At 40.0% G+C, this 26356-nt stretch overlaps 1 protein-coding gene across 1 annotated transcript in view; it reads right to left on the bottom strand.

Moving 5' to 3' along the window:
- The window catches only part of COL6A6 (collagen type VI alpha 6 chain), a 353383-nt gene that overhangs the window by 97748 nt on the left and 229279 nt on the right, over window positions 1-26356 (bottom strand). Inside the window, exons 15-22 of the mRNA XM_082258062.1 lie at window positions 24637-24690; window positions 22393-22464; window positions 14612-14638; window positions 9457-9501; window positions 9148-9201; window positions 6116-6178; window positions 4706-4771; window positions 3268-3321 (exon numbers count right to left, since the gene is read on the bottom strand). Of these exons, the coding sequence (XP_082114188.1) occupies window positions 3268-3321; window positions 4706-4771; window positions 6116-6178; window positions 9148-9201; window positions 9457-9501; window positions 14612-14638; window positions 22393-22464; window positions 24637-24690 (435 nt within the window). The remainder of the gene's footprint in view (window positions 1-3267; window positions 3322-4705; window positions 4772-6115; window positions 6179-9147; window positions 9202-9456; window positions 9502-14611; window positions 14639-22392; window positions 22465-24636; window positions 24691-26356) is intronic.

The following is a 26356-nucleotide window of genomic DNA, read 5'->3' as shown; positions in this document are numbered from 1 at the left end:
GAGCAATGGGAGGGACTCAGCAGGCTCCACCCACTACAGGCTGCCTGCAGAAAACTACAGTAGGGGGCAGATACATGACCAGTCACCCTGCACAAGCAGTGAGAACAGCAGCGACTGGTCTTTATTACAGAAAGTGTCTGCATGGGGTCAAAGTTTCATGCTGGATTACTGCTAAGATCTGGAAAAATGCGCAAAGCACACAAAGAGTCAAGTAGGAATACTTGTGTATTTAGATAATGTTTGCTTGTCCCAGAGTTCAGTTTTAAAGGAAGTAAGAGAGAAAAATGCCTAGCTGCCTCGGGTTTTAGTACTTTATCTGACATGGAACCAGCCTGCAGCTATTGAAGTAAGAGGAAACTAGCAACACGCATGGTAAAATTGTACCTATAGCCCATTTATTTTTGGAACCTATGTCAGATTGTTGTTTAATTTTCACTTTTTTTCAGTCTGGGATTATAAATTACAAAAGGGTTGCATTTACAATGTATCAATAAGCAGCCAGCATCTGATTTTATTTGCATTACATAGCAGATCATTTCCAACCCTTTGGTAAAATGAATCATAAGTACCAGTGTGAAATGTGTCAATATATAAACAATACAATTAGTTCTTGTGGTTTTTAGACCCTTTTTTTTATTGTTTTGGGCTATATAAAAGTCCAAAATAAAGGATTTATTTCATGCTAAAACAGAACTTCCAGAATATTGAATTTTTGAATCAAGAAGTTTTTACCTTTTGGGGTGCTCTTTAATGCATATTTTTTTTGTATATATAGAAGCTCATGTAAATCTATCTAAATGTTATTCCTGAGAAACTGGTTAAAATTCACTCAGTGCACCTGCTGTTTGGGTATTTTGACAGCTGGCAGGAGCTCTGTTCATCCGTGCAATAATAGTGTGCATGGAGGAATCTGTTAGTTTTTTTTTTTTTTTAGCCTGCAAGATGTATGGCAAAAAGCTACCAGTATATGGTCAGCTTAAAAGAGAAGTATGGGAATTGCAAAAACCCCCCTACCCCTTCCTATGTATGGGACCTGCTGGGTTTGCCTATTGTCCTTCTTTGCAGTTTTTATCACGGACACAGTTTGAACAGGGATTGTTCTTTTTTGTTTTCTGACTGATTATGGGGAGCACTTCGGCTCTCGCACTGTGTGGGGGGCCTTTGTTTGTACCCTTGTTTTGGTGGTGGTAGGATTGATGCACCTACTGGACTCAGTACAGGGGAAAGTTTTTGCACCCTCTGGATATGATCAGTAAGTTGAATCATCCTCATATACGTATACAGTTATTCTCTCTTGACTAGAAATGTCAATTTATAGGTCAATTTTTACCTTGTATCCAGGGGTATATCATTTTGGACATAGATATTTCACTCTTTTATATCTGATCCTGGATGGGATTGCTTGGGGATTATCTGCTAGATTTCATTTTACCCCTTATCTGTGATATACATGTGGTTATTATTGGTAAGTCTAACTTGATTATAGTGATTGGCTACTTTGATCCTTGATCATTATACACCTGTTTATTTTTGGTTCTCTCATATTTTCAACACCCAGATCCAATATCATATCTGATTCTATATCAAAGGTCACCTTATCCTTCCAAGATAGATGCTGATAGTATATTCCTTTGTACATATTCTTTGTGGATGGTTTTTGAAGGTAAGCTTTTGGTAACACCCATGGTTATTCCTATTTTCCCCCTTTGCCTATTGTTCCCTCAATATGCTGACCCAGAATTGCCCCTCACATTCTTTCCCTCTCTTTCCTTCCCTTCCTTGCCTCCCCTTCCCTCTTTACTCCCTTCCCTTTCCCTTCCTCCCCTCCCCTTTTTTTCCCCTTTTCTTTTCCTTTCCCTCATCTTTGGTATATCCAGTTGTAATCTAATATTTGTATATCCTTTATATGTAATGTTTGTTTATTTAATCTGTATATATTGGAAATTGATACTCACTGTATACTGCTTGCTTATTATAAGGCTCATACATATTGGAAAATGGCTCCTGAACAAGCTTGTATTGAGGGTGAAACGCGTTGATCAGTAACCCCCCTTTTGGGATCAACCAATATTCAAATACTTGTATTGTATGATTACATGCAAAACATGTAATAATTTTTATGTATAACGTATGTTTGTTATTATAATCCTTTTTGTCATCTAATAAAACTCATGGTTTTTAGCTTTTTTAGCTTTTTTCTTCTGGGCATACTCAAATCCTCAATTTTCAGTGTCTCCTTGTCCTTCCCCTTCCCCCTCCTTTTCCCTTACCCTCTCCTTCCCTAGTGAGACCTGGAATATACTTTGAATTTCTTAAAAGAAAATCATACTCAATGTAGATGGCTGCAGCAGCGATCCCAGCTGCAGCTGTCCCCTGCCACCCCTAAGACAAACACAGCTGATCATTCAGCTCTCTTTCTTCAGCCTGAAGAGAGCTGGTGACTGTCAGTCACCAGCTCTCTGCTCTGCCCCTCCAGTGCTCACTGGAGCATGGGGCTGTGGAGAGGGCAAGAGTGGCTGGCTTAGGCTCGCTGAGAGGCTGAGCCAGCTGTCAGTCTAGGCTTTTGGGCAGAACCCGACCATATGGTCAGTATCTTTTTAGAGCCTGGGCCAGCTTCAGAGCCTTACCCTGCTGTTAGCTAAAAACGGATCACAGGAGTGCAGTTAGCTTTGGCCATATTTCTTCTTTAAAAAGAGATTTCCTATCACAAATCAAAGATTTACTTTCTGTTGCACCATCAAGACTTGAAGTGAAGGGAAATGTTCCCAATGGATACAGACAAAAAAAAAATTGCAAGGGTTCTAACCCTTTCCCACTAACTAACCAAAACCAGCACAAGATACACTTTAAGGTTCTGAATCAATATAACATCAGCATACACACACCAATATAACATCTAGCATTTTCAAAAGGAGATTTCTGTCTACTTATTTTTTGAGTACAGATTTTTATATAAATGTGTGGATCTGTCGCTCAGAATTGTGATTCTATACAAGTGCTGGAAAAAATTTAAGTTCATTTTTTTTTTTTGCACTTCTCTGACAGATACTAGAATTTCTGTTACAGAGAAAAAGTCATAGACACAATGGAAAAATGATGCCACATTGGACTGTGCTAAAGGAATTTCAGTTTAAGTATTTTGAATAGAGAAACATTCCTTACAAACAAGCATAGACATTTCTAAACAGCATAAAAGTGCAGAGCAAATATTATTTTCTTTGTGGGTTGTAGACCTATTTTTACAAAATGAATATGGTTATATCTTACTCCAGCTCCTCTAACTCCAGGCAGTCCAGGTATTCCTGGTAGTCCAGATTCACCCTAGAAAATTAGAAAATAAAGAATAAGATAAGTATAATTTAATCATCTACAGATCTTTAGGTCAGGGGTCAAGGTGGCCACACCTTACTCCACACAGTCACAATACACACCATGCATTGTGCAATCTACTAGGTTTTGACAGAGGTTTACACAAAATTGTACATTCCCACTAAAGATCTGACTATACGAAGAGGTTGAATAAAAAAAATTCTTCTTAGCATTTGAAAAATATTTTTTCCCTGGTTCATTATGTGCTTTTAGACATAGCAGCATCATCGGCATTGTCTAGATATATCTGATGGACAGTCTGTGTGGCCATCCACAGTGTGATCCCAGCACAGATCACAGATTATTGGAAATTCAGTATGTGATAGGTACTGGGCACCCTCTTTTTATAACAGGAAGAAAGTGCTGCTATCAAGTGTCAGACAAAGAAAAATCTAGGTGGGTTTGAGTAGAGCAGATGTCTCACTACCCATTGTTCTTGGTGAGACATTATACTGTCATATATGACTACCTAAAAAAAGAATGTATGACTTAGGATGGCAATACACAACCTAACATTCAGTTACGACGAGCTGGGAAGGACTGGGCCATGTAAGAACATATACTACTTGTTTTCATATTTTTTTATCATTGGATTCATCTCAGCACTGAGGTTCTTCTGTGGCCACTTCCTATCCACATGCACTTCATAGACGGCTGCATGGTATTTCTGTGGGCAGGTTTCCTGAAGGTAACAACAGTATGCCATACATGCATAAAATGTCCAGAAATGACCACTTGTAGTCTCCATTGAAAGTCTGTGTGACAGGGTGGCAACCCAGCACAGTTAGGAGACTGGAGTATGTGCTCCTTTGTACAGTGACCACTGATATAAGAGGGCAATGTTTCACTGAGATCCAATGTAAAGGAATGCCTCCACACTGACTGCTAAAGTAGAGGGGCTTTTCCTACTCATCACCAATGTAAGAAGCACTTGTCCACTGACCAACAGTGAAAAGGGGCACTACAATTTTGAAGGACTATGTTTTATTTTGGCTATTATTGTTAGTTTTATATTAGGATTTATACTATGGCACAGAGCAGGGGTGTTGAAAAGTGCCCCGCTTTGGGTGCCAAATTCTATAGCTATGCCACATTTCTTATTCTTTTATTTAAAAGGCTTCATTTTCATAACCATCTGTGCTTCTTAGTGAGTCTGTGCCTGTGTTCAGCTGCACTGTAACTAATTTGGTATTTATGTTACCTAACCTAAGGTTAAATCATATGCTATGTTCCGTAGCTCAGTCGCAGATCAATGAAAACCATATGAAATAAAGCCAATCAATCACATGAAATGAAATAAAAGTAATAGTAATGATTTAAATGCTAAAAAGATCACCTCAATTCCAGGATCTCCTTTATATCCTTTAGGCCCAGGAATAGTGGAAGGAGTCCCAGGCTCTCCCTGTAAGTAACCAATGTCAAATAAAAATATGTAAGTGAAAGTATGCATTGTGTATGCTTTTTTCCTCAGAGAATAGGTGCAGGTATTTCCCCCTTCCAAGTCACCCCTTGTCTCCACCCCTACCCACCTCCAAGCAGCATCCCTTGATTCTACCCCCTACCCACCTTCCAGTACCACCCCTTTAGAGAATACAGAATTTAGTAATTATTATGGAAGTCATTTGTATGGAATTTGATACTGATAACAAGAAAATAAATACAATTGATCCCCTGCAGCCAACAATAATAGACCCCGTAGCAACAATAGATCCACACATAAACAATAAACCCCCGTCCCTGACAACAATAGATTCGCCCAGCAACAATAAATGCCCCCAGCAACAATTGAGCCGCCACAAATAAAAACCCAGACCCCAGCAACAATAGACCCCTACTAGCAACAATAGACCCCCCAACAACAATAGACAACCCCCGGCAACAATAGATCTACCCAAAAACAATTGATGCCCCTAGCAAGAATAGAGCAGCCACAATAAAATACCCCCACCCCAGCAACAAAAGACCCCCACTAGCAACAATAGACACCACCGTCAACAATAAACACCCCAGCAACAATACATCGCCCCAGAAACAATAGATACCCCCAGAAACAATAGAGCCACCACAATAAAAAAAAAACACCCCATCAAAAACAGACACCCCAGCAACAATAGATCTCCCCAGAAAAAAATAGATGCCCCCAGGAACAGTACAGCCACCACAAACAAAAATACCCTCTCCTCAGTAACAATAGACCCCACTAGCAAAAATAGACCCCCCATCAACAATAGACACTCCCAGCAACAATAGATCCACCCAGCAACAATATATCTCACAGGAGCCGGTACCAATGGACACCTCCCTCAATAATAGATCCTTTGCTGCAACATTTGGCTTCCCCCCAGTAACAATAGATCCTCCACCAGAAAAAAAAACCTCCCCAACATTAGAACCCCAACAACAATAGAACTACCAGAGACCAAAGATCCCCCAGCAGCCAGCATCTATAAACCCTCCAGCACACTCTAGTACCCCTTTCCATTACATACTGTGCTGGAGGTGCCGGAACGGTGTTCCCCCGCATTCCTGCTGAAAAAAATCCCTGTGTGTATGTATAAAAATACCAATAATTTATTTACTGCATATTAATGTTACAAAATAATTGCTTTACCCGTATATTAGGTTACAGTTAACATGAAAACAACATGGTAAATATCTATTAAAACCCAATGTATCCAACGCTACATGTATTTAAAACGACCAAAATTACAAAAGCATGAATTCATTAGGAAATTTATATTCTTACTGAGTCTCCTCTGAAACCATTGCCTCCTTTATCTCCTAGAGGTCCTTTTGTCCCAGGACTTCCCTGTTAAGAAAGCAAGTCAAAGTTATCGCATCTGGATAGTAGACTGAAAACCCAAATAAATACAAGTGCCTTTAATCTGAATGCCTGAGCAGAACAGAGTTCTAGCTCCAGTACTCCCAGTATAAGCAGAATCAGATGGCCATACTGATTGGATTAAAGAATATTGTGGCATAAGGTATTGTACATTAAAGTGATCCTGTGGGGTTTAAAATAAGTCTGAATCAACGTTCCCTAAAATAGAAGTGCATTTCCACTCTCTTCTATGGCAGGCCGTGTCTCCTAACTTTGCTCTGTTTTAGTGCTGCAGCTTCCATAATGCTCTTTGATGTTCAACACTTGTTTTTTGGGGGTGTCTGTACCCCCCCATGCAGTGGTTTATTCTTCAACCCCTACATCTTTGCTGAGTCCTGCTGTGACAGAGGACTTAGAGGACAGAACCAGAATGTGTGGTGGGGGGACACAGGAATCCCACACTCCGAGAAGTGTCAATTACCAAAGAGGCTTATGGAGGTTGCAGTGCTGGCATGGAGAAAAGGTATGGGACACTAACTGTTGGAGAGCTGAGTAAAAACAAACTTCTGTTGCAGAGACCTTTAATCTGAATTTACTTTAAACATGATAGGGTGACTTTATGAAATGGGTATTTCTATGTCCAGATTCTACTGTGTTAACCCACAGAATTAATAAAGGATGAAATATATTTTACTTGTTTAAATATCACTTTTTGTAAATATTACTTAATCTATATGTGTTTACTTCATTCATTTAGAAAAGTCTTAAAATGTTTTGATATAAGTGCAGGTGAACTTGGATTTTTAGACTAGATACTCTAACCCCAACCTCCCATTCAAAAGGCACAAATATCTGGCTATATTACATGAATGCATATACAGTAAAAAGCTTTGCTATACATTGTCTCACTACCTGTGGTAGAGTTTAAAGATAAACGAAAAGAAGTCCCAGGAGCATCACATCACACAAAACCCTCATATAAAGAGTGTAAGCAGCCTTAGCCAAGACTCCCGTCGAGGCCACGCTCCTAACATGTTTTGCCCAGCCCTTGGGGCCTAGACCTGGGTCCCATGGGCTTGGCGAAACATGTCAGGGGTGTGGCCTGGAAGAGGTCTAGGCTGAGGCTGCTTATACTCTTTACATAAGGGTTATGTGTGATGTCCAGCTTGTGGGACTTCTTTTCCTTCCTTATTACCTACAAAGGAGCTGAGACAGGCTCTTTCCCTGCCTGCACCCCCAGCAGTTGTCAGAATATAATGACCTACTAGAGCCTGGATTGGCACCTTTAACTTCTTTGTATGGGGTCACAGTTCAAAGATCACTTGGGGTGTGTTCTAGTCTCAATGTAGCACTATCCCTGAATGACCTGCTAGATTTCAGGCCTTTTCCCCCACACAACACCCACAGGTAGGCAACAGGAATTTTCCACACACTCCAAATGGCCCCAGAAAACAGTCTAGGGGTTTTGGTTTAGGTGGTATATTTTAAAATGAGGATAGTGCAACAGTGGGAGCAATGGTGGCCCATCCATGAGAGGCAGATGGGCGCCGCCCCTCCATCCTTGCGTCCGGCACTCTAATCTACATGTAGAGTGCTGGATGCATGGATTCCAATGAGGGTTTTTTTTTAAGCACCTGATTAGAGCCAGAGGCTTTATTAGGCTTCAAAAAAGGGTAGGCTGGGGGCGCAGAGCACTGCGCCCTGAGCCCACCCAGTTGTGTGACAATAGCGATTGGCCGAAAGGAGAAGCCATCCTATTGGCGAAGGGGGAGGAGGAGGGATGCCGAGGAGATGCCGGGGAAGCCTGACCGATGGAGGGGGCCACGGAGGAGACTGAGGGGGGAAGCTGCCTCCACATGTCAGTCCGGGAGCAGCATAGGGTGAGTGAGCCGGTGACCAGGGTGGGGGGCGTGGGTATGGTGCATGGTGCAGGTTGGAGCAAAAGGGGGGTCTGAGGTCAGGTCTGTCTGCTGCCCCCCCGACCAATGGAGCACCAGCCACCACTGAGTGGGAATGGTATTGTGGCAAAAACAAAGCAACAAATTTACATTGAAGAGATGGCACCTGGCTGTATTGCACGGGATCTTGCTGGCATAGGGTCAAAGTAGAGATATGATGGGGTGCTCCTGGATAACTTGCTCTGCACTTAAGCTTCCCCTGGTCCCAGACATATGAGGTGTTGCACTTCACTGTCCAACTCCTCACTATGGGTTTGATGCTGGTTTGTACTCACTCAGTCCCCTATAAGTAGTTCCTCAAATCCAGAAAGCTGTTGCTCTGGCCTCTCTGCTGGGCAGGCTGTTCCTGGCTTGGCTTGATGTCTGAAGCTAAGCTAGAGTGAAGACTTGAAGCTTCCCACTTCTCTCTCATCCTTGCTCTTTCTTCTGCCCCAGGGGCAGAGCCCCCAGCACAGGGGTCTCCTCCAGATGACTGGACCTCAGGCTCTGCCCCCAGGATGCCAGGTTTCTGAGTATGTATGGGATGTTTCCACCTCTTCCAGGCCATGCCTCCCCAGGGATTGGTAAAAACTTCATAATTATTTAGGCTACAGCCTCTGTCCTTCCACCCACTAGATTCTGTAACTGTCCAGAAAGTTTCAAAAGACAGGTGGAGGTAACAGCCACAGCCTTTGAAGCACTGCACAGCCTCCTAACAAAACTAACCCTTGCTCCTCTGCCTAGAAGGGAGCCAAATTAAGTTTACCTACTCTAGCAACAGTGAGGGTGCTACATCAGTGTGCTCCTGGTAATGCCAAAAAAATGCATCTTTGTGGACTACAACTAAATTTGAGCATAAGAAGTAATAGAATAAAAGTTACATATAATATAGCAGTGCACAGATGAGTGATTATATGACACTTCTGTCATTTTATCATCATAATAAGTATAATGTTCCAATATATATCTGATGTTCATCAGAAAGATCAAACAATGGATAGCATACTAAAAACATCTTACTGCTTCTCCTCTTTCACCCTTCTCTCCTTTGCTTCCTGTTTTTCCAGAAGTTCCCTAAAGAAAAGAAAATAATAAAATGAAGAATTTTAGTAAAATTAGCCATGGATAGAAAGATGCCTCACTGGGAGTAGGTTGTGAGACATCTGTTCATTTTTGATCACTTGTCTGTACTGTCAGAACTGACAGCATACATACCTCTTATTTAGCTAATGAGTCATAGAAAAGGTGACAATGAGGTCACGTTGGCATACCAGGCTATCTATATATCTCTGACAGTCAGATATGTCCTCATCCCCTATATAATTTTACCTGTTCTCCAGGAACTCCATCAAGACCACTCTCCCCATCTTCATTCTAGAAAATCACAAAAAAAGAAACACAATCGTCATTTCTAAGTTGTGTATTCTTTAGGAGGATTTGAAATGATTACCACAAATACAGTATGTTTTATTGCAGTGGCTTCAGGGCCTGCCATCATGGAGTGTTAATGCTTGTACTTTAACCTGTGTTTGCATCTAAATTTAAAGAGGGTAAAGCAAACAAGTTTTCCAATCAGGGGAAAGCAACAGGTTTACTTTAATTTTCCTTTCCCAGCATATACTCACCTTTCCTTTTCCATTTTCTGCTCCTTTCAGTGACTGCAGCCCAAGGAAATACCTGGTACTTCAGGGAATAGAGAAATAAGCAATTTTCTTCAGGTAACAGTGTTGGGCCGATCAGTGCAATCATAAGAGGGATCCATAGCCCTGTATAAGCTACGAGTCTTGCAAATCATAGCTTAAGCAGGGCTTTCCTTTCTCTTCAGCTGGCATTCACTTTTGTGTAGTGGGGAAGAGAAAGATAGATAAGCAGGTGCTGCTGGAGGGCCAAGCTTTGTTCTCCAACCATTTTTTTTAAAGGGGTAGGACATGACTTGTTTCTAAGCTTTTTGAGAGCTTTGCTGTTAAATAGAAGTAGTAAATGCTACAGAAATTTCAGGATTTTTTTTTCTTTTGCAGAATGCTTTGAATTTGCTCTGAAAATGCTCAAGACACTGCATTTAAAGCAATACATTTTACCAGTATTTAAAATGCAGCAAAGTGATATGAAACTTGTAGTGTGAACAGGGTCCCAGTAATTCACAAATGTGCACCTGGTAATGTTTCCCTGGTTTTAAGTACTATCTAACCAAACAACAAAGTTACCTATTTTTAAACATATTTTACACCTTATTATATAATTTTAACATTCTAGTATAGCACTACGTAAAATGCACTATACACAAAATGCAAATAAAGTATTCATTTTTTAATTTACTAACTTTCCAACACTGGAAATACTCTCTATTGTTCTTTGTGGTAATTTTGTCTATGATAATCTTTGATGCAGCAAATTAGCCATATGGAAACTAAATTTGCAATAGTAGAAAATCTGAGAGTGAAATTAAGCCTATGTGCTGGTTTGTATTTCTGTATAGTTAACATAAGGCTATGGCACCCAGAGGCAGTATAAAGCTATCTACATACTATAATACAGTGCCTTGCAAAAGTATTCGGCCCCCTTGGACTTTTCGACCTTTTGCCACATTTCAGGCTTTAAACATAAAGATATAAAACTGTAATTTTTGGTGAAGAATCAACAACAAGTGGGACACAATCATGAAGTGGAACGAAATTTATTGGATATTTCAAACTTTTTTAACAAATAAAAAACTGAAAAATTGGGCGTGCAAAATTATTCAGCCCCTTTACTTTCAGTGCAGTAAACTCTCTCCAGAAGTTCAGTGAGGATCTCTGAATGATCCAATGTTGACCTAAATGACTAATGATGATAAATAGAATCCACCTGTGTGTAATCAAGTCTCCATATAAATGCACCTGCACTGTTATAATCTCAGAGATCCGTTTAAAGCGCAGAGAGCATCATGAAGAACACACCAGGCAGGTCTGAGATACTGTTGTGGAGAAGTTTAAAGCCGGATTTGGATACAAAAACATTTCCCAAGCTTTAAACATCCCAAGGAGCACTGTGCAAGCGATAATATTGAAATGGAAGGAGTATCAGACCACTGCAAATCTACGAAGACCTGGCCGTCCCTCTAAACTTTCAGCTCATACAAGGAGAAGACTGATCAGAGATGCAGCCAAGAGGCCCATGATCACTCTGGATGAACTGCAGAGATCTACAGCTGAGGTGGGAGACTTTGTCTATAGGACAACAATCAGTCGTATGCTGCACAAATCTGGCCTTTATGGAAGAGTGGCAAGAAGAAAGCCATTTCTTAAAGATATCCATAAAAAGTGTCATTTAAAGTTTGCCACAAGCCACGTGGGAGACACACCAAACATGTGGAAGAAGGTGCTCTGGTCAGATGAAACCAAAATCAAACTTTTTGGCAACAATGCAAAACGTTATGTTTGGCGTAAAAGCAACACAGCTCATCACCCTGAACACACCATCCCCACTGTCAAACATGGTGGTGGCAGCATCATGGTTTGGGCCTGCTTTTCTTCAGCAGGGACAGGGAAGATGGTTAAAATTGATGGGAAGATGGATGGAGCCAAATACAGGACCATTCTGGAAGAAAACCTGATGGAGTCTGCAAAAGACCTGAGACTGTTACGGAGATTTGTCTTCCAACAAGACAATGATCCAAAACATAAAGCAAAATTTACAATGTAATGGTTCACAAATAAACATATTCAGGTGTTAGAATGGCCAAGTCAAAGTCCAGACCTGAATCCAATCGAGAATCTGTGGAAAGAACTGAAAACTGCTGTTCACAAACGCTCTCCATCCAACCTCACTGAGCTCGCTGAGCAAAAATTTCAGTCTCTTGATGTGCAAAACTGATAGAGACATACCCCAAGCGACTTACAGCTGCAATCGCAGCAAAAGGTGGTGCTACAAAGAATTAACTTAAGGGGGCTGAATAATTTTGCACGCCCAATTTTTGAGTTTTTTATTTGTTAAAAAAGTTTGAAATATCCAAAAAATGTTGTTCCACTTCATGATTGTGTCCCACATGTGGTTGATTCTTCACAAAAAATTAAAGTTTTATATCTTTATGTTTGAAGCCTAAAATGTGGCAAAAGGTCAAAAAGTTCAAGGGGGCCGAATACTTTCGCAAGGCACTGTATGTTGGTAATGTGAGTAATACGAGGGGTTGCTAGAGCATCCTGTTCATATACATAGCTTATTTCACATATACTCACATATACATGTAAACATATATGACACAGGCTTTTTAGATGAACAGGATAATGACATGTTTTTACATTCATGGCTAATTTTGTTTTACGTAATGAATACAGATAACAGACCTTGTTTAGGTGCTTCTTTGTGAAATATGCTGACTTTAGGGGTCCACTTATAAAAAAAATGTTTTAGGAAACACTGAGTGTGGTGCCACCCCCCTCCTGAACTATACAAGGCCATATTACTCAACCTGGGGGGGGGTACCTTTACAGGGAGGACTACGTACCCCATGCCAATTAACATAGGGGGGAGGCAGGCATCAGGGCACCTCCTTATTATTAAAGGGGATTACAAATTCCGATAACTACCCAACTGTAAACCCCCACGAACACCAGGCCAGGGTTGTGGTTAAAGGTTGAGGTCCTTTTCCTCTTTAACACGTGGACAAGGAGGTTTATCAGGCGGGTTCCCCTGGCAAGTTGCCCCTCCCTATGTTCAGGGACCTGGTTTGGTAAATGCTTTGGTGCATGCTCACCCCCTACTTTCCAGGCCAGCCAGGCTGTATGTTCAGATTAAGAGTCTGGTAAGGATTTTTGGGGTACTTGACTTTTGCATGGGGTTTTTGCAATTTTTTAAAAATAAATAGACCTTGAATTGTTTTTATTGATTTAAAGTATGAATAAATAACTATAAATATGTATTTCTTTAACTATAATTTTATAAAGTAATATATGGAACATGCTAGTCAAAAACAAGAGATCTGTTAAAATGTCCCATTTTTATAAAACTGATTTGAATTATTTGTGAATACAAATGAAACTTTTGGAGTAATTATTATTCATGATATCTAAAAAGTCCTATACGATTTTTCTCATGAGGATATTACATTTAATCTTTTTAGAATGGTACTAAGGGTTCGTGTTTGTGGGCTATTATTTGCATCTGAACTGCCTTGCTTCTAAAGACATCACAAAGTGAATGAAAAAGCAACTTAAAGCAATTTAGGGAACAAAACCCTAAGAGCAGTTTACTGAAACACAGCCCAGCAAATTTTATTTCTATCGAGTGTCAAAATCCCTAATGTATTGGCAATACAAATAAAACATCTTCTGTTTATTGCCAGAAGCCTCTTATTTCAAAATGAATAACTGGGCTGTGCAATAAATTGGATCATAATTTGCTAACTAAAACTGTCTATATACAGACAAGTTTTCCTTACTTCAAAAAGATAGATTTGATATTTAACCATTCTTCAAGCAGTTACTGATTGCACATAATAGGGATGATTTATAGAAGTAGCTAAATATTCACTACATTCATCCAATCATATGCAAGGGAAATGTCTTTCTTTTTAATTTCTCTGCAAATGATTGTTATTTAATTGAATACATTTACCACAGAATACTGTACAAGCACTGCACATTTTTATATCTAGTGCCTTACACTACATGTTTATTTCAATTAAACTCGCATCCCTTTGCAATTGACAGAAAAAGAAAAACTTGCCTAGTTATGATTGCTGCACTGAGCAGTTACAGGCAAGCAGTGAAACCTGCCTATGATACATTTTAGAAAATGTGTTATATATATTTATACATACTGTATATACAGTACACTATGTTGTCAAAAGTATTGGAACGCCTGCCTTTACACGCACATAAGCTTTAATGGCATCCCAGTCTTAGACCGTAGGGTAAAATATTGAGTTGACCCACCCTTTGCAGCTATAACAGCTTCAACTCTTCTGGGAAGGCTGTCCACAAGGTTTAGGAGTGTGTCTATGGGAATGTTTGACCATTCTTCCAGAAGCGCATTTGTCAGGTCAGGCACTGATAAAGGTCTGGATCGCAGTCTCTGCTCCAATTCATCCCAAAGGTGTTTTATCGGGTTGACTGTGCAGGCCAGTCAAGTCCCTCCACCCCAAATTTGCTCATCTATGTCTTTATGGACCTTGCTTTTTGCACTGGTCCAAATCATTTGGTCGAGGGGGGATTATGGTGTGTAGTTGTTTTTCAAGGGCTGTTCCTTATATTACTTTAATAAAAAAGATGGTTAAAGACTGGATGTCATTAAAGTTTATGTGTGTGTAAAGGCAGGCGTCACAAATTATAAGAAAAATATAAAAGAGTTTAAACAAGTTTATAAAATAGCAAAAATGAAAGCTGTTAACTTTATAACAAGTGAATACACATTTAGATTTTTTGTTTTTAAATACAAAGACACTGAAAAAAAGCATTGATGGCAAATTAAAGGTTTGAAAATGTAAAATGTAAAAAGAAATACATACTGTTTCTCCTTCCAGCCCTCTGTTACCCTGTAAATAAAAAAACAAAAGGTTATTCACAAAAACATATTTATAATAATAAATTGTTGCTTTTAGAAAAGGACAAATGTATTATTTAGGGTACAATGAAAGTCTTTTTAGCTTATTCTGCACCACCTTATTCTGCAAGGTGGTATAATAGGGAAAAACCTAGGAGGGGTAAATCTACAGCAACCAATCAACTTTTAGTTTTCTATAGTCAGAGTCACAAAAAAGGTTAATGCTGATTGCCATTGGCAACTTCCCTAGTGATGATCGAATATATCTGGGTTCACTTCAAGTCGGTTTTGTTATATCCTGCTTAAAGTCAGCAAATCCCAAAAGTGGCATTAAACCCCCATATTTTTTTTAACCAAAGCTAATAGGCAAGGCATTGTTAGAATAAGGGCATAAGGGTCATGTACCATTGCAAAATTCTTTTTTTTTTTTAAATATCGTATTATAGGAAGAAGGGCTTTTCATGCAGCTTTGAAAACAGATCATTTAAATAAGATGGTTGGTGGATGCTTATTGTTTTTTACTTTTACCTTAGCTTACATACAGTACAAAACCAACCCAATCTGATTCATTGCAGTTTGAATGTTGTAATTAAAAAAAGGGAAAAAATGGTGTGGGTTTCCACTTAAAATTCCTCCTAGACACTTATCAAAACATGTAATCTGGGTGGAAAGGCCAAACTATATTTTTATGTGTCTCTGTTTTATTTAAAAGAAAATACTTTTTTCAAAGGGTGCATGTTTCTTCACTTTTATTTTCTTTATGGTAACAAGTAAGGGGTATTTAAGTAACCTGTACTCATTCACCTGGAAGTTGTTGGTTTTTTGGTCGCCACCCCCTTACTATAAAAATAGCTTCCAGATTTACAATAAACTCCCCCTATATATTCTGGTAGAGTTGGGGAAGAGGCCATATTCCCTTAACATTAAGACAAGGATACTTTGTAAAAGGGGAGCTTTGATGCCACCCCTACAAGGTAAACCCCTCCAGTGTTGAAAGGCATGTGGCCTGGTCTACTATCGGAAGGGGGCATATACTTGCTGCCCTCCCTTTCCTGGCCAACCAGGTCTGTGTGGAATTGTAAGATGAATTTCATGCCATTTTATCCTTTTTTTAAGAATTGTGTAATTTCACTTGAATTAAAGTTTATATATTTATTTATACTCTTTGTGTAAATCACTAGAGGGGTCCATGAAGTTTCTTTCAAACTCTCAACAAGAATTAGGAGACCACAGATGATACAGCTGTGAAAAACTCACCAGCAGCAAGACATTTATATTGAGGCAAAATTGGCTAAAAGTGTACTAAAGACAAAGAGTACAGGCAAATGTTTTTTTACTACGAAAAGTTAAGAGACTACAGATGACACAGCAGTGTAAAAACTGGCCAGCAGCAGGACAAATTTAAATAGCAATTTTAGATACGAAATTACTAGAGACTAAGAGCACAGGTAGGCATTTTACTACACAAATTTAGATATTGCAGAGCCTAGAGCAGTGTAAAATTGTCAAGCAGGACAGTTTTACTCAGGGATAATAGGCATAAGTGGTGTATGCAAACCTTTTATTTTATCTATGAGGATAGGGGGTACATTGAATATGAGTGAAATAATGTAAAGTGGTTAAGCTGTACATTGTTCATTCACTTAGTTTTTCTTTTCTTTCAAATATGCTGAAAACAAAAGTCATCTCCATACGCTGCATTTTGGAATCCCAAATTAAAAAAAAAATCTTATCAAGAAAAAATATGAACATTTTGAAACCCCTAAAAGAAAATAGAACTCTAAAATACCACCCTTGAAAAAAGGGCCTACTTTAGTTTAGGCTAAAAACCTTTATATATCACCAAAAGAAATAAAATAAAAACACCCAAATAATACTCCCTGAAACAAGGGAAGCCTTGTTGCTCAATTAATAAAGGGAAGTCTTGCAGCAAAAAGTTTGCTATGAACATGACAGCAGATAAAAGTGACTGCTGACCTTGAAATGAAATGAAATGAAAAACAAATAAGCCCACAATACCAACAGAAAAGACAGTAAAAGTGTTAAAAATCAAAAGAGCTAGCAATCAAAATTGAAGACATTTTCCAAACATAAACAACAAAGCAGGGGATCAGAGGGGCCCCTAAGTTAAAGTGGTTTCATAAGAGGACAGTACTGCAGTCTTTCCTATAATTGGGTTACTTTATTGAGAAAATATTGAATAGCACAGTTTTGAATTAAAAAATGTCAACCACCTTCCACCAATAAAATTCAAATGATAATGTTGTCACCTATACAAAAATTTTCCAAACTTAAAAAAAAACTGCGGCTTGTCAGCTTTCGCTATCCTTTCCCTACAATAGCTTCCAATACATCGACACTATGAGGTTGATTTACTAAAGGCAAATATACTGTGCAGTTGTTCTAGATCTGAGGGTAAGCTCTGCTGATTTCTATCATCCAATCATGTGCAAGCATGTGGGTGCACTTGCAGTGCACAGACTATTTACCTTTAGTAAATCAACCCCTATGACTGTTCTTTTCCTCTTTTATAGTGGGAAAATTGGCACATAACAAAACCCTCAGCTAGCTAACTTAAAGCATGTGTTACCCCAGCATATCATATTCCTGATATGTGCCTGCTGTACCATGTACTTATATGGAAAGTATCCTGTTCTATCTATATTGCTTCCTTTATGTGAAATCCCTTCTGTTCCTGCTAGTCCTTCTGCTTTTGCTATTAGAAACTGATCACACTAAGCAGGAGAGCACAACATGGTCAGTTCTTAGGTTATGCTGGGAACTTAGCCTGCTCTCCTCATATGATTAGACTTTTTCTGACCCCCCCCACAGCCATTCACTGGAGAGTTCAGTATGCTGTTGCTTCTCCTCCCACCAGCTCTTATACAGCTGAGAACAGAGATTATGTAATCACCTTTAACCACTACCCATCCGCGCTACAGCCTATATACGGCTGCAGCGCGGACTCGAATTTTCGGGAGGCCGTTTTTAAACGGCCTCCCAGTGACACGCCCCCAGCGCACTCCCGCGAGCGTGCTGCGGGGAAAATCTGTGTCGGCCGTGTCCCTTGGACACGGCCGATCACAGATCATGGTGAATGGCCAATCACAGCGGCCATTCACCACGTGATCTGGCCGTCCAATGAGCGATGATCTCATATGTAAACATATGAGATCATCTCTCATCGCCGGCGCTCCTTCCTCACACGGAGCCTGCAGTGTGAGGAAGGAGGGGGCGCCTCACAGCGCCGGGGACACAGGAGAATGTAATCAGGGCACCGATCACCAGTGCCCTGATTACAAGAGGTAAAAACACACACACAGTGCCCCCCCATCAGTGCCCACAGTGCCCGCCATCAGTGCCCCCCATCAATGCCCACAATCAGTGCCCATAGTGCTGCTAGTCAGTGCCCATCAGTGCCTGCTCATCTAGGCACTGATGAGCACTGACTGGCAGCACTATGGGCACTGAGTGTGGGCACTGATGGTGCTGCCCATCAGTGCCGCTCATCAGTGCCACCCGTCAGTGTCCAGTGCCATCCGCCAGTGCCCATCAGTGCCGCCTATCAGTGCCCATCAGTGCCGCCCATCTGTCCTGCCTCTCAGTGCCCAGCAGTGCCACCTGTCAGTGCCCAGCAGTGCCACCTCTCAGTGCCCAGCAGTGCCACCTGTCAGTGCCCAGCAGTGCCACCTCTCAGTGCCCAGCAGTGCCGCCTATCAGTGCCCAGCAGTGCCGCCTATCAGTGCCCAGCAGTGCCGCCTATCAGTGCTCATCAGTGCCGACTCTCAGTGCCGCCTATCAGTGCCGCCTATCAGTGCTCATCAGTGCGGCATATTAGTACCTCCTCATCAGTGCCCATAAGTGCCACCTCATCAGTGCCCATAAGTGCCACCTCATCAGTGCCCATCAGTGCAGCCTATCAGTGCCCATCAGTGCCGCCTCATCAGCGCACATCTGTGAAGGAGAAAAATTTATTATCAAAATTTACTCGCAGAAAATAAGAAAAACTTTTTTTTTTTTTCAAAATTTTTTGTCTTTATTCTTTTTTTTTTGTAAAAAATAAAAAACCCAGAGATGATTAAATACCACCAAAAGAAAGCTCTATTTGTGTGAAAAAAATGATAAAAATTTCAAATGGGTACAGTGTAGCATGACCGCGCAATTGTCATTCAAAGTGTGCGAGCGCTGAAAGCTGAAAATTGGCCTGGATGGGAAGGGTGTTTAAGTGCACATAGTTTTTATATCAATACATACATGTTTTGCCTTGCGTTTCAGTTTTAAACTGAATGGGTTGTTATACAAGGTGATCGTTTACAATCACTTAAAGTTAAAAAGCCCCTGCAGGGCATTATTGTTACTGCATCAGTTCACTGGAACAGCAAAACCCAAATCCTTATCCCTGTACTTAACCTAAACATTGCTCTCCAGAGAAGGGAACAAGTCAATGATGTATAAGTGGGGTCACATTCTCTAACTTCTATGGTAACTGGTGACCTATATATTGTTATTCTTCTAGCTGGACACATGTAAGTTTTTCACTTTACGTTCATCCGTATGATGAGACAAAAGGTCCTCTTCTGAAAGGGATTGTATATTTACGTTCTTATTGAACCCAATTTAGGGTGGTTCTGACTGTATTTATTTTGCTGTTCCAATTCATGCTGGGAGTTTTGGAATATGTGTAAAAATGTTTATTTTGAACAATAAAGACTGAGTAGTTATGCGTGTGTAACTAAATGTAGATATACAAAAAACTGGTATCCAACATTTAGCTCTAATGTCTTCAGAAATGAGAACTAGAGAGGAGCCCAGTTGGATCCAATTAAATATTGAATTTTTTAGTTGAAGCAACCCTTTAAATTTTCCTAAAAAAGAAATAAAAAAATCAAAATAGCAGTTCTTTAGAGGAAGTGCTATTACATTTCCCTCTCACATGCCCATCTCTCCTACCTTCCTTTCTTCTATTCCAATGCTACAACATCTGGCAAAGTCTTTAGCATTTGACACTTGTGTACCCTGCTGCCTACTGTGGTTCCATCCTCTGAGCCCTATGTGCTTGCTGTGTTCTTTAGTGACAACGGGGTCACTGGACCACAGTGTGTGGTGAGGGACACGGGCATGCTGAAGAGTCTGACAAAGGCTGGAATGGAACAGTGGTAGGAGACACAGGCCACCGGAGAGGAGGTCTCTAAAATCTTCCATTGTAGAGAAATGGCATTTTGATTTTGGCAACTGACATGGTCACTTTAATCTTAATCATTATACTGGATAACAATTGTTACTCATTTTAGTCTTGCATATTTTTCGACAGTTATTGTACTTCAAAAGTATATGCTGTGTTTTATTTTATTTTATTATTTTTTTTTTTGCGTTTAAGATTTTTATTGTTTTTTTTCTTGACACAGTACAATTAACACATTGGTAATAATACAAGGTATAATATACCTAAGGTTATAAACAAGTAAAAGAAGAACACAGAAATATAACTGATGTTGAAATGTATCTCTAATAAAAAATGAAAGTAGGGATATAGCAGATTTATTAATAAAAGCAAACAATTAGACTAATATCTTGTTTTAACAAGATATTAATAGGATCAGTATATAGTACTAGTATTATAGTAAGTAGTATTTGCTTAGTATAAGTATCATTGTTATTGATCGCTAATCAACTGAATAGTGTTTTTATGTTGTTCAAAATAAATCAAATCATATATATATAAAAAAAAGAAATAAAGGAAAGATAAACAAGATAAATGTGGGCAAGACAAGGACAATCAAGGTTTTTCTTTCACAAATCTCTAATATTTGTAGCACTACTCACTTGGGAGCTGCTGGTTATGGGTTTCCCTGGGTTACCAATAGCAACAACATGACAGTTTGACATTTTTCCCAAGTATTTTAGCTCAGTCCGGAAACAGTCTGGTAGCTTTGGTTTTTGTGTTTTTACTTGGAACTTGGATAGGAGAAGGGAATGAGTGGGATACTCCAACTTTATACACTATGCACAATAGGCTGGGATGACTTGAAAATGCTGAGTAATGCTGAGTAACGCTAGTCAGGGCTAGGCCGCTGTTTCACTTCAGCTGTGAAGTATATTTAAATGAGCTTTCTGAGGTAAACTGTATCCTTTCTGAGGTAAACTGTACTGCAGAACAAATTCAGGGTCCTTCCTGGCACCCCCTTTTGTTCCTAATCTTCAGGGTCAACTACACGGCACCCCCTTTACTGATACACTCCTTGTGTGGGCGAGCTCCTTGATCCCCTGACTTCTCTGGAGTGGTCCCCTCTCCTAGGCAGACCCTTAGGCAGATCTCCTGGTACTCACGATACTGTTTTTCCCAAGATGATTCTGCCAGCGGCTCCACTTGTCAGCACTCTGGATTCTGCAGCTCAGCTCCACACCTGGCTCACTAGGCCGACTGCCTGAACCACTTTCCTCACACTTGCATTAGGAGTGACAGCCGTCCACCTCCTCCTGGGACTTTGCTCCCGCCAAAAAACACCCTTTCACATGCTCCCTCAGGATTTATTGCCAATCCCAGGATGCATTGCAGCAATGCCCACCCACTGGGACAGCCATAAACCCTGGTGTGCTACTGGTTAGGTTTCCTCCACTGTCCAACAAGCTCCCCTATTGGATACAGTGGGGAGATTCTCTTAGACCCAATAAATCACACCTGGAAACATGTGACAGGCCAAACTAACAGATCTGACTATCCTGATAAGCATAAAAGAGCCACCAAATGCGTTTTCCTAGCACCTACCTAGGAAGGTGCTACAACTTCATAGATGAATAATGTACCAAGGTCGCCACGTATTTTCAAAATTAGTTAGGCGGTTATGTAAAATGCAAGCAGTGTTGCCAACCTTCCAGATTATATTTTACTGACACAACACCAAAAATTTACTGGCGCAGCCAAGTTTTCACTGGCATTTCCAAAAGTTACAAAATTACAGTTTTAAGTGCAAGTTTCAGTATTTAGGCTACAAACAAGTACAATATACAATAGTGATGGGATTTAAAGTAGGTATTAAAGCAAAAAAAAAAAAATGTATTTTATTTTCAATATATATATATATATATATAGTGTGTGTGTGTATATGTATATATGTATATATATATAAATAAATAAAATTAGCTTAGGGACAGGACACCCGAATGGTCTCATCTGGCTCCGGTTCCAAGCCGAGCATCACAGCCATATTTTTTACTGCCAACCTTTTCCTGTCACTGGCATTAACTGGCAGGAGAAAAATGCCCATTTTTTATTGGCTGCCAGTAAAAATACTGATGGTTGGCAACACTGAATGCAAGTCAATTTATCCTTTATCATAACCCGTTTACCTTTTGTATGACATAATCAACTGTGTAAAGGAAACATTTACTGAAAAAAATAGGGATTGCCATTGCGCACTTTTTAAAAATGCTAGCTGCCTTGCTTTCTCCGACTTTTATACTTTGTGAGCAATTGCCACTCTAATCCACAGGCTATCAGTAACAAAGTTTTGTGAGTCAGGTGGTAAAACTTTAAGGTGTTTATTTTGAATGACTCAACAAAACAGTTCAAATGCTTTCATGTGATTCCGCTTAATGTGGCACAGAGTAAATTATACTGCAGCTTGATGAGTCAGATTTTTTTTTTTTAGTCCTGTCCTATATGGCAAGTCTTTTAGAGGGCCGTTGAGTAGATTGTTAAAAAAAAAAAAGCAAACGTAATGTGAAGGGGTAAGACTTAAGACATACCTTAGGACCTTTGATTCCCGCACATCCTTTATAACCAGGTTCTCCTCTAGGACCAGTTATTCCTCTTTCACCCTAATAAAAACAAACACCGTGAATGAAGTTACTACCCTTTACACACACTACATTATTATACTATTATACTGCATTATTAAGACTGATGCATGTATTTGAGAGTATCAGACCCACACAGTATTCATTTCTTTGCTTTAAAATTTGCTTTGTGCAAGTAATTAAGTGGGTCTACTGCTAGCTCGCCTAGTTTGCCTAATCAATTTCCCGCATTGTTGTATGCATAGGTGTGCGTAGCCTATTGCATTGCATTTGGGGTGTGCACCCCAAAGCTCAAACACACATGCCTTTCTCTGCAGCCTCAACTGCACTGGACAGTGAATGAATGGGAAGTGCTCTGTGTTGGGCAGCTTCTTGTTCATTTACAAACCGAAGCATAGTAAACACAGTGTTTACTATGCTTCAGTAATGAAAGAACACAGTGAGTGATCAGAACTGATCACTCACTGTGTTCATTCAGAAAAGGAAGACAGATAAGAGAGCCCAGCCCTGCACTTGCCTTCAGTGGCTCCACAATTTTCGGTGATGACACATACAACCTTTTGCCAGAGTATTGCTTCAATATGGTAGTTCACATTCAACCACTTTTTTTGCCTTTTAGACTGGAGATTTGATGGCTGCATATCCTCCTTTTTCTTTCTTCCTTATCACATGCACTAGGATTTCATTTTCCTCCTCACTCTCTCTCCAACTCTCTTTCACCCTTACATTATATGTCATATCCTATGCACTTAGGGAGCCGTGTTTATTTCACTTTGATTGCACAATATAATACATTGTTGCTACATAATCCCACTTAGGTAGGTCACTTCAATTCACTATCCTTTCCTTTTTGAGGCCTCTGGGGCTATTTGGTTTACTTCTTGTTTTGTCATTTCATTCAACTTTAATCACACGTCATTGATACTCTTTTGCATTATTGCTCACTTTTAGCATTTAATCTGAGCATCAGAAACATACTTTTTGAACTCAGGCTCACTCTCAGTGTTACCAGTTGATACCCCTACTTACTGCACAGTATTATACCCCTTGTACTGATTGCTGATATTACTATTCATATACACTTTAGATATGAGTCTGATACATAGATATGTTGGTCTGTGCTTGTGTTTGGCCCTGTTTGTCCTGCTGGGCCCTCGTGGATCCCAGACCCACAGCTCTCGGGATAGACATTCCCAGCGACAGCCAATGGATCATGAGCATGCAATTTATTTTAACAGATTTGTAAGTATGGGCCCCTTGGTGACCCCTTAGGAAGTTAATGGTTGTTCATGAAATGCGTTGGGTTTTCAGGATGCATTTTTATACCTACCATGGATTGTGCTATGGAATACTGACTATGAATATTAATATACTATGCATAACATCAGCAATCTGTTTCATAATATGGTACCTGTCGTCTGTGTTTACCTGCCGACATTGTATGTCATTGTATGTTCCAATAAACTTGCTTTTTACACTGTATCTTTGGGCGTGTCACACCTCCCAAGGGCAAATCTTTGCAACATTCAGAAAAGGAAGAGGCCGGTAAATGGTATGTTTCCTGGCTCCTTTCCCACTATCCATCCTAAAACATCTGCCGCAGCAGCCAGCAGGAAGCCAGCAGTGCTGCGGGGAAAAGGGGGGGGGGGAGCACACAGTTTACTATGCTTCAGTTGTGAATGAACACAGTGAGTGTGTTCACTGTGTTCATTTAGAAAAGGTAGGGGCCGGTAATTTACATATTTTCTAGTTCCTTCCCCCGTTCTCCATTCTGAAACACCCCCCAGCAGCCGGCTGAAGAGAAAAGGAGGGAAACCAGCAGCACTGTGGGGAGAGGCGCAACATGGGGGGGAAGCCTGACTAGAAGGGGGAATCGTCACTGCACATAGTGATCAGGGTGTGCCCAGGCACACTTGGCACACCCCCTGGTTATATGTTTTTCTATACAGAATCTATCTGGACCTGGTATTCTTTGGTGCAGAAAGAGGTGGTCTCTGGTACAGAGGATCCCAGTGAAGAAGAGATAAGTAAGTAAACAAGGGATTAAGGGAAAATTAGTGTTAGGCAAGTTTTGTTTTTCTAACATGGTACCATTTGTGCTGACCAGAAACCGAAGTACAATATCAATTCTAAATGTAATTTTACTACAGCACTGCATTTCACTAAATAAAAAGACTTAGAAGAGATACTCACATCATCACCCTCTTCCCCAGAATGTCCTGGCACTCCTTTTCGCCCAGGTAGCCCCTGGAAATAAATGACAAGTTAGAATTTAGATGATAAATGTATATCTTTAAAATACATTTACATTTAATTAAAAAAAAAAATGATTGAAATAAAAAGAATGTGTTTGTGAAGTTTTTTGTACACTAAAAATGTACGCAGAGCCAAAACATTTCTTTTCAGAGAGCGTAGGGAAGGATTGAACTCCATTTTAGGTAATTTTTAACCTGATATCACCTGTTTTTGTCCTGCTGGGTAGATTTCCTTTACCTTCCTGTCTTAGAGATGCAACAACAAGTGAAAGGAAATCTCCCCAGCATGAAGAAAAATAGCTTCTTAGAGCACCCTCACTTTTTGCTTTCATGACAGCTGTAAAATTTAAAATCCCAACCTACTTTGTGATTAGTTGACAATGGTGATGTGGCCACAGCAGCCAGGTAATGACACCCCTGAAACCTGAGGTTAAAAAATGCTTGTTGCTTCCAGCTTCATTTAGTGCAGGGACAATCAGTGAACAGATTCATGCTAATTGTCCTCCACTCCCCACTCTGACACCAGATATGGGCGTCCCATAGCGAAGCCCAGGATATATGGCTGGGGGGGGGGGGAGCATGATGCTGCAACCGTGGAAGTGATAAGGTGGATCTACAGTGTCCTGAATTACTTCCACTAGAAAGCTGACAGTCAGCTAAAGAAATATGCACACACTCATGGCTGCCATAGCATCCTGAAGTGTGTGCAGATGCTGCTGCTGCATGCTTAAGTCTTATGTTAGTGGCGGCAAAAGGGTTTAAGAGATAAAGAGTTTTTATGTTACAGTGGATTTTCAAATTACGAAGTGAATGTTTGCTTAAGGTAGTGAATAAAATGAAGCTGTGTTCATTTCAATTATCTAATCATGGACAAGCAAATATTCTGCTTTTGTTATGTCCCTTGCACATGGTTGGGTAGTCAAAGTGAACACGGCTTTTCTTTATTTATAATTCATTCATATTAATATGTGAGTTACCTACTTTGTTAGTTTCAGTTTTGTGCACCAGTTCTCAAAAAGGATATTGGGGAACTGGAGAAAGTGCAGAGAAGGGCAACCAAACTGATAAGAGGCAGTTATGAGGAAAGATTCAATTAACTGAATGTATTCTCTCTTGAGAAGAGGAGATTAAGGGGGGATATGATAAACATGTAGAAATACATAAGGGGTTCATATAGTGAACTTGGTGGAGAGTTATTTACTTTAAGGTCATCACAGAGGACAAGGGGCACTCTTTATGTCTAGAGGAAAAAAACATTTATTTCCAAATACAGAAAGGTTTCTTCACAGTAAGAGTTGTGAAAATGTGGAATAGACTCCCTCAAGATCTGGTTCTGGCCAGCTCAGTAGATTGCTTTAAAAAAGGCCCTGATTATTTTCTAAATGTGCATAATATAACTGGATAATAACATTTACAGGTAAAGTTGATTCAGGTAAAATCTGAATGTTTCCCCTGCTGTAGCAAATTGGATCATGCTTTGCTGGGGTTTTTCAACTTTATCTAGATCAACTGTGGGTATAGGATTGTGTATATGGGATTGTATGATTTATCTTTTTTTGGTTGAACTAGATGGACTTGTGTCTATTTTCAACCTGACTAACTATGTTATTATGTACTGTAACAATGTTAGTAAACCATCTTAATAAATACTGTACATA

This window comes from Pelophylax lessonae (assembly GCF_965119305.1).
Source record: "Pelophylax lessonae genome assembly, chromosome: 5".
In the NCBI taxonomy this organism is placed as follows: Eukaryota; Metazoa; Chordata; class Amphibia; order Anura; family Ranidae; genus Pelophylax; species Pelophylax lessonae.
This window is presented reverse-complemented; position numbering and strand designations above follow the sequence as displayed.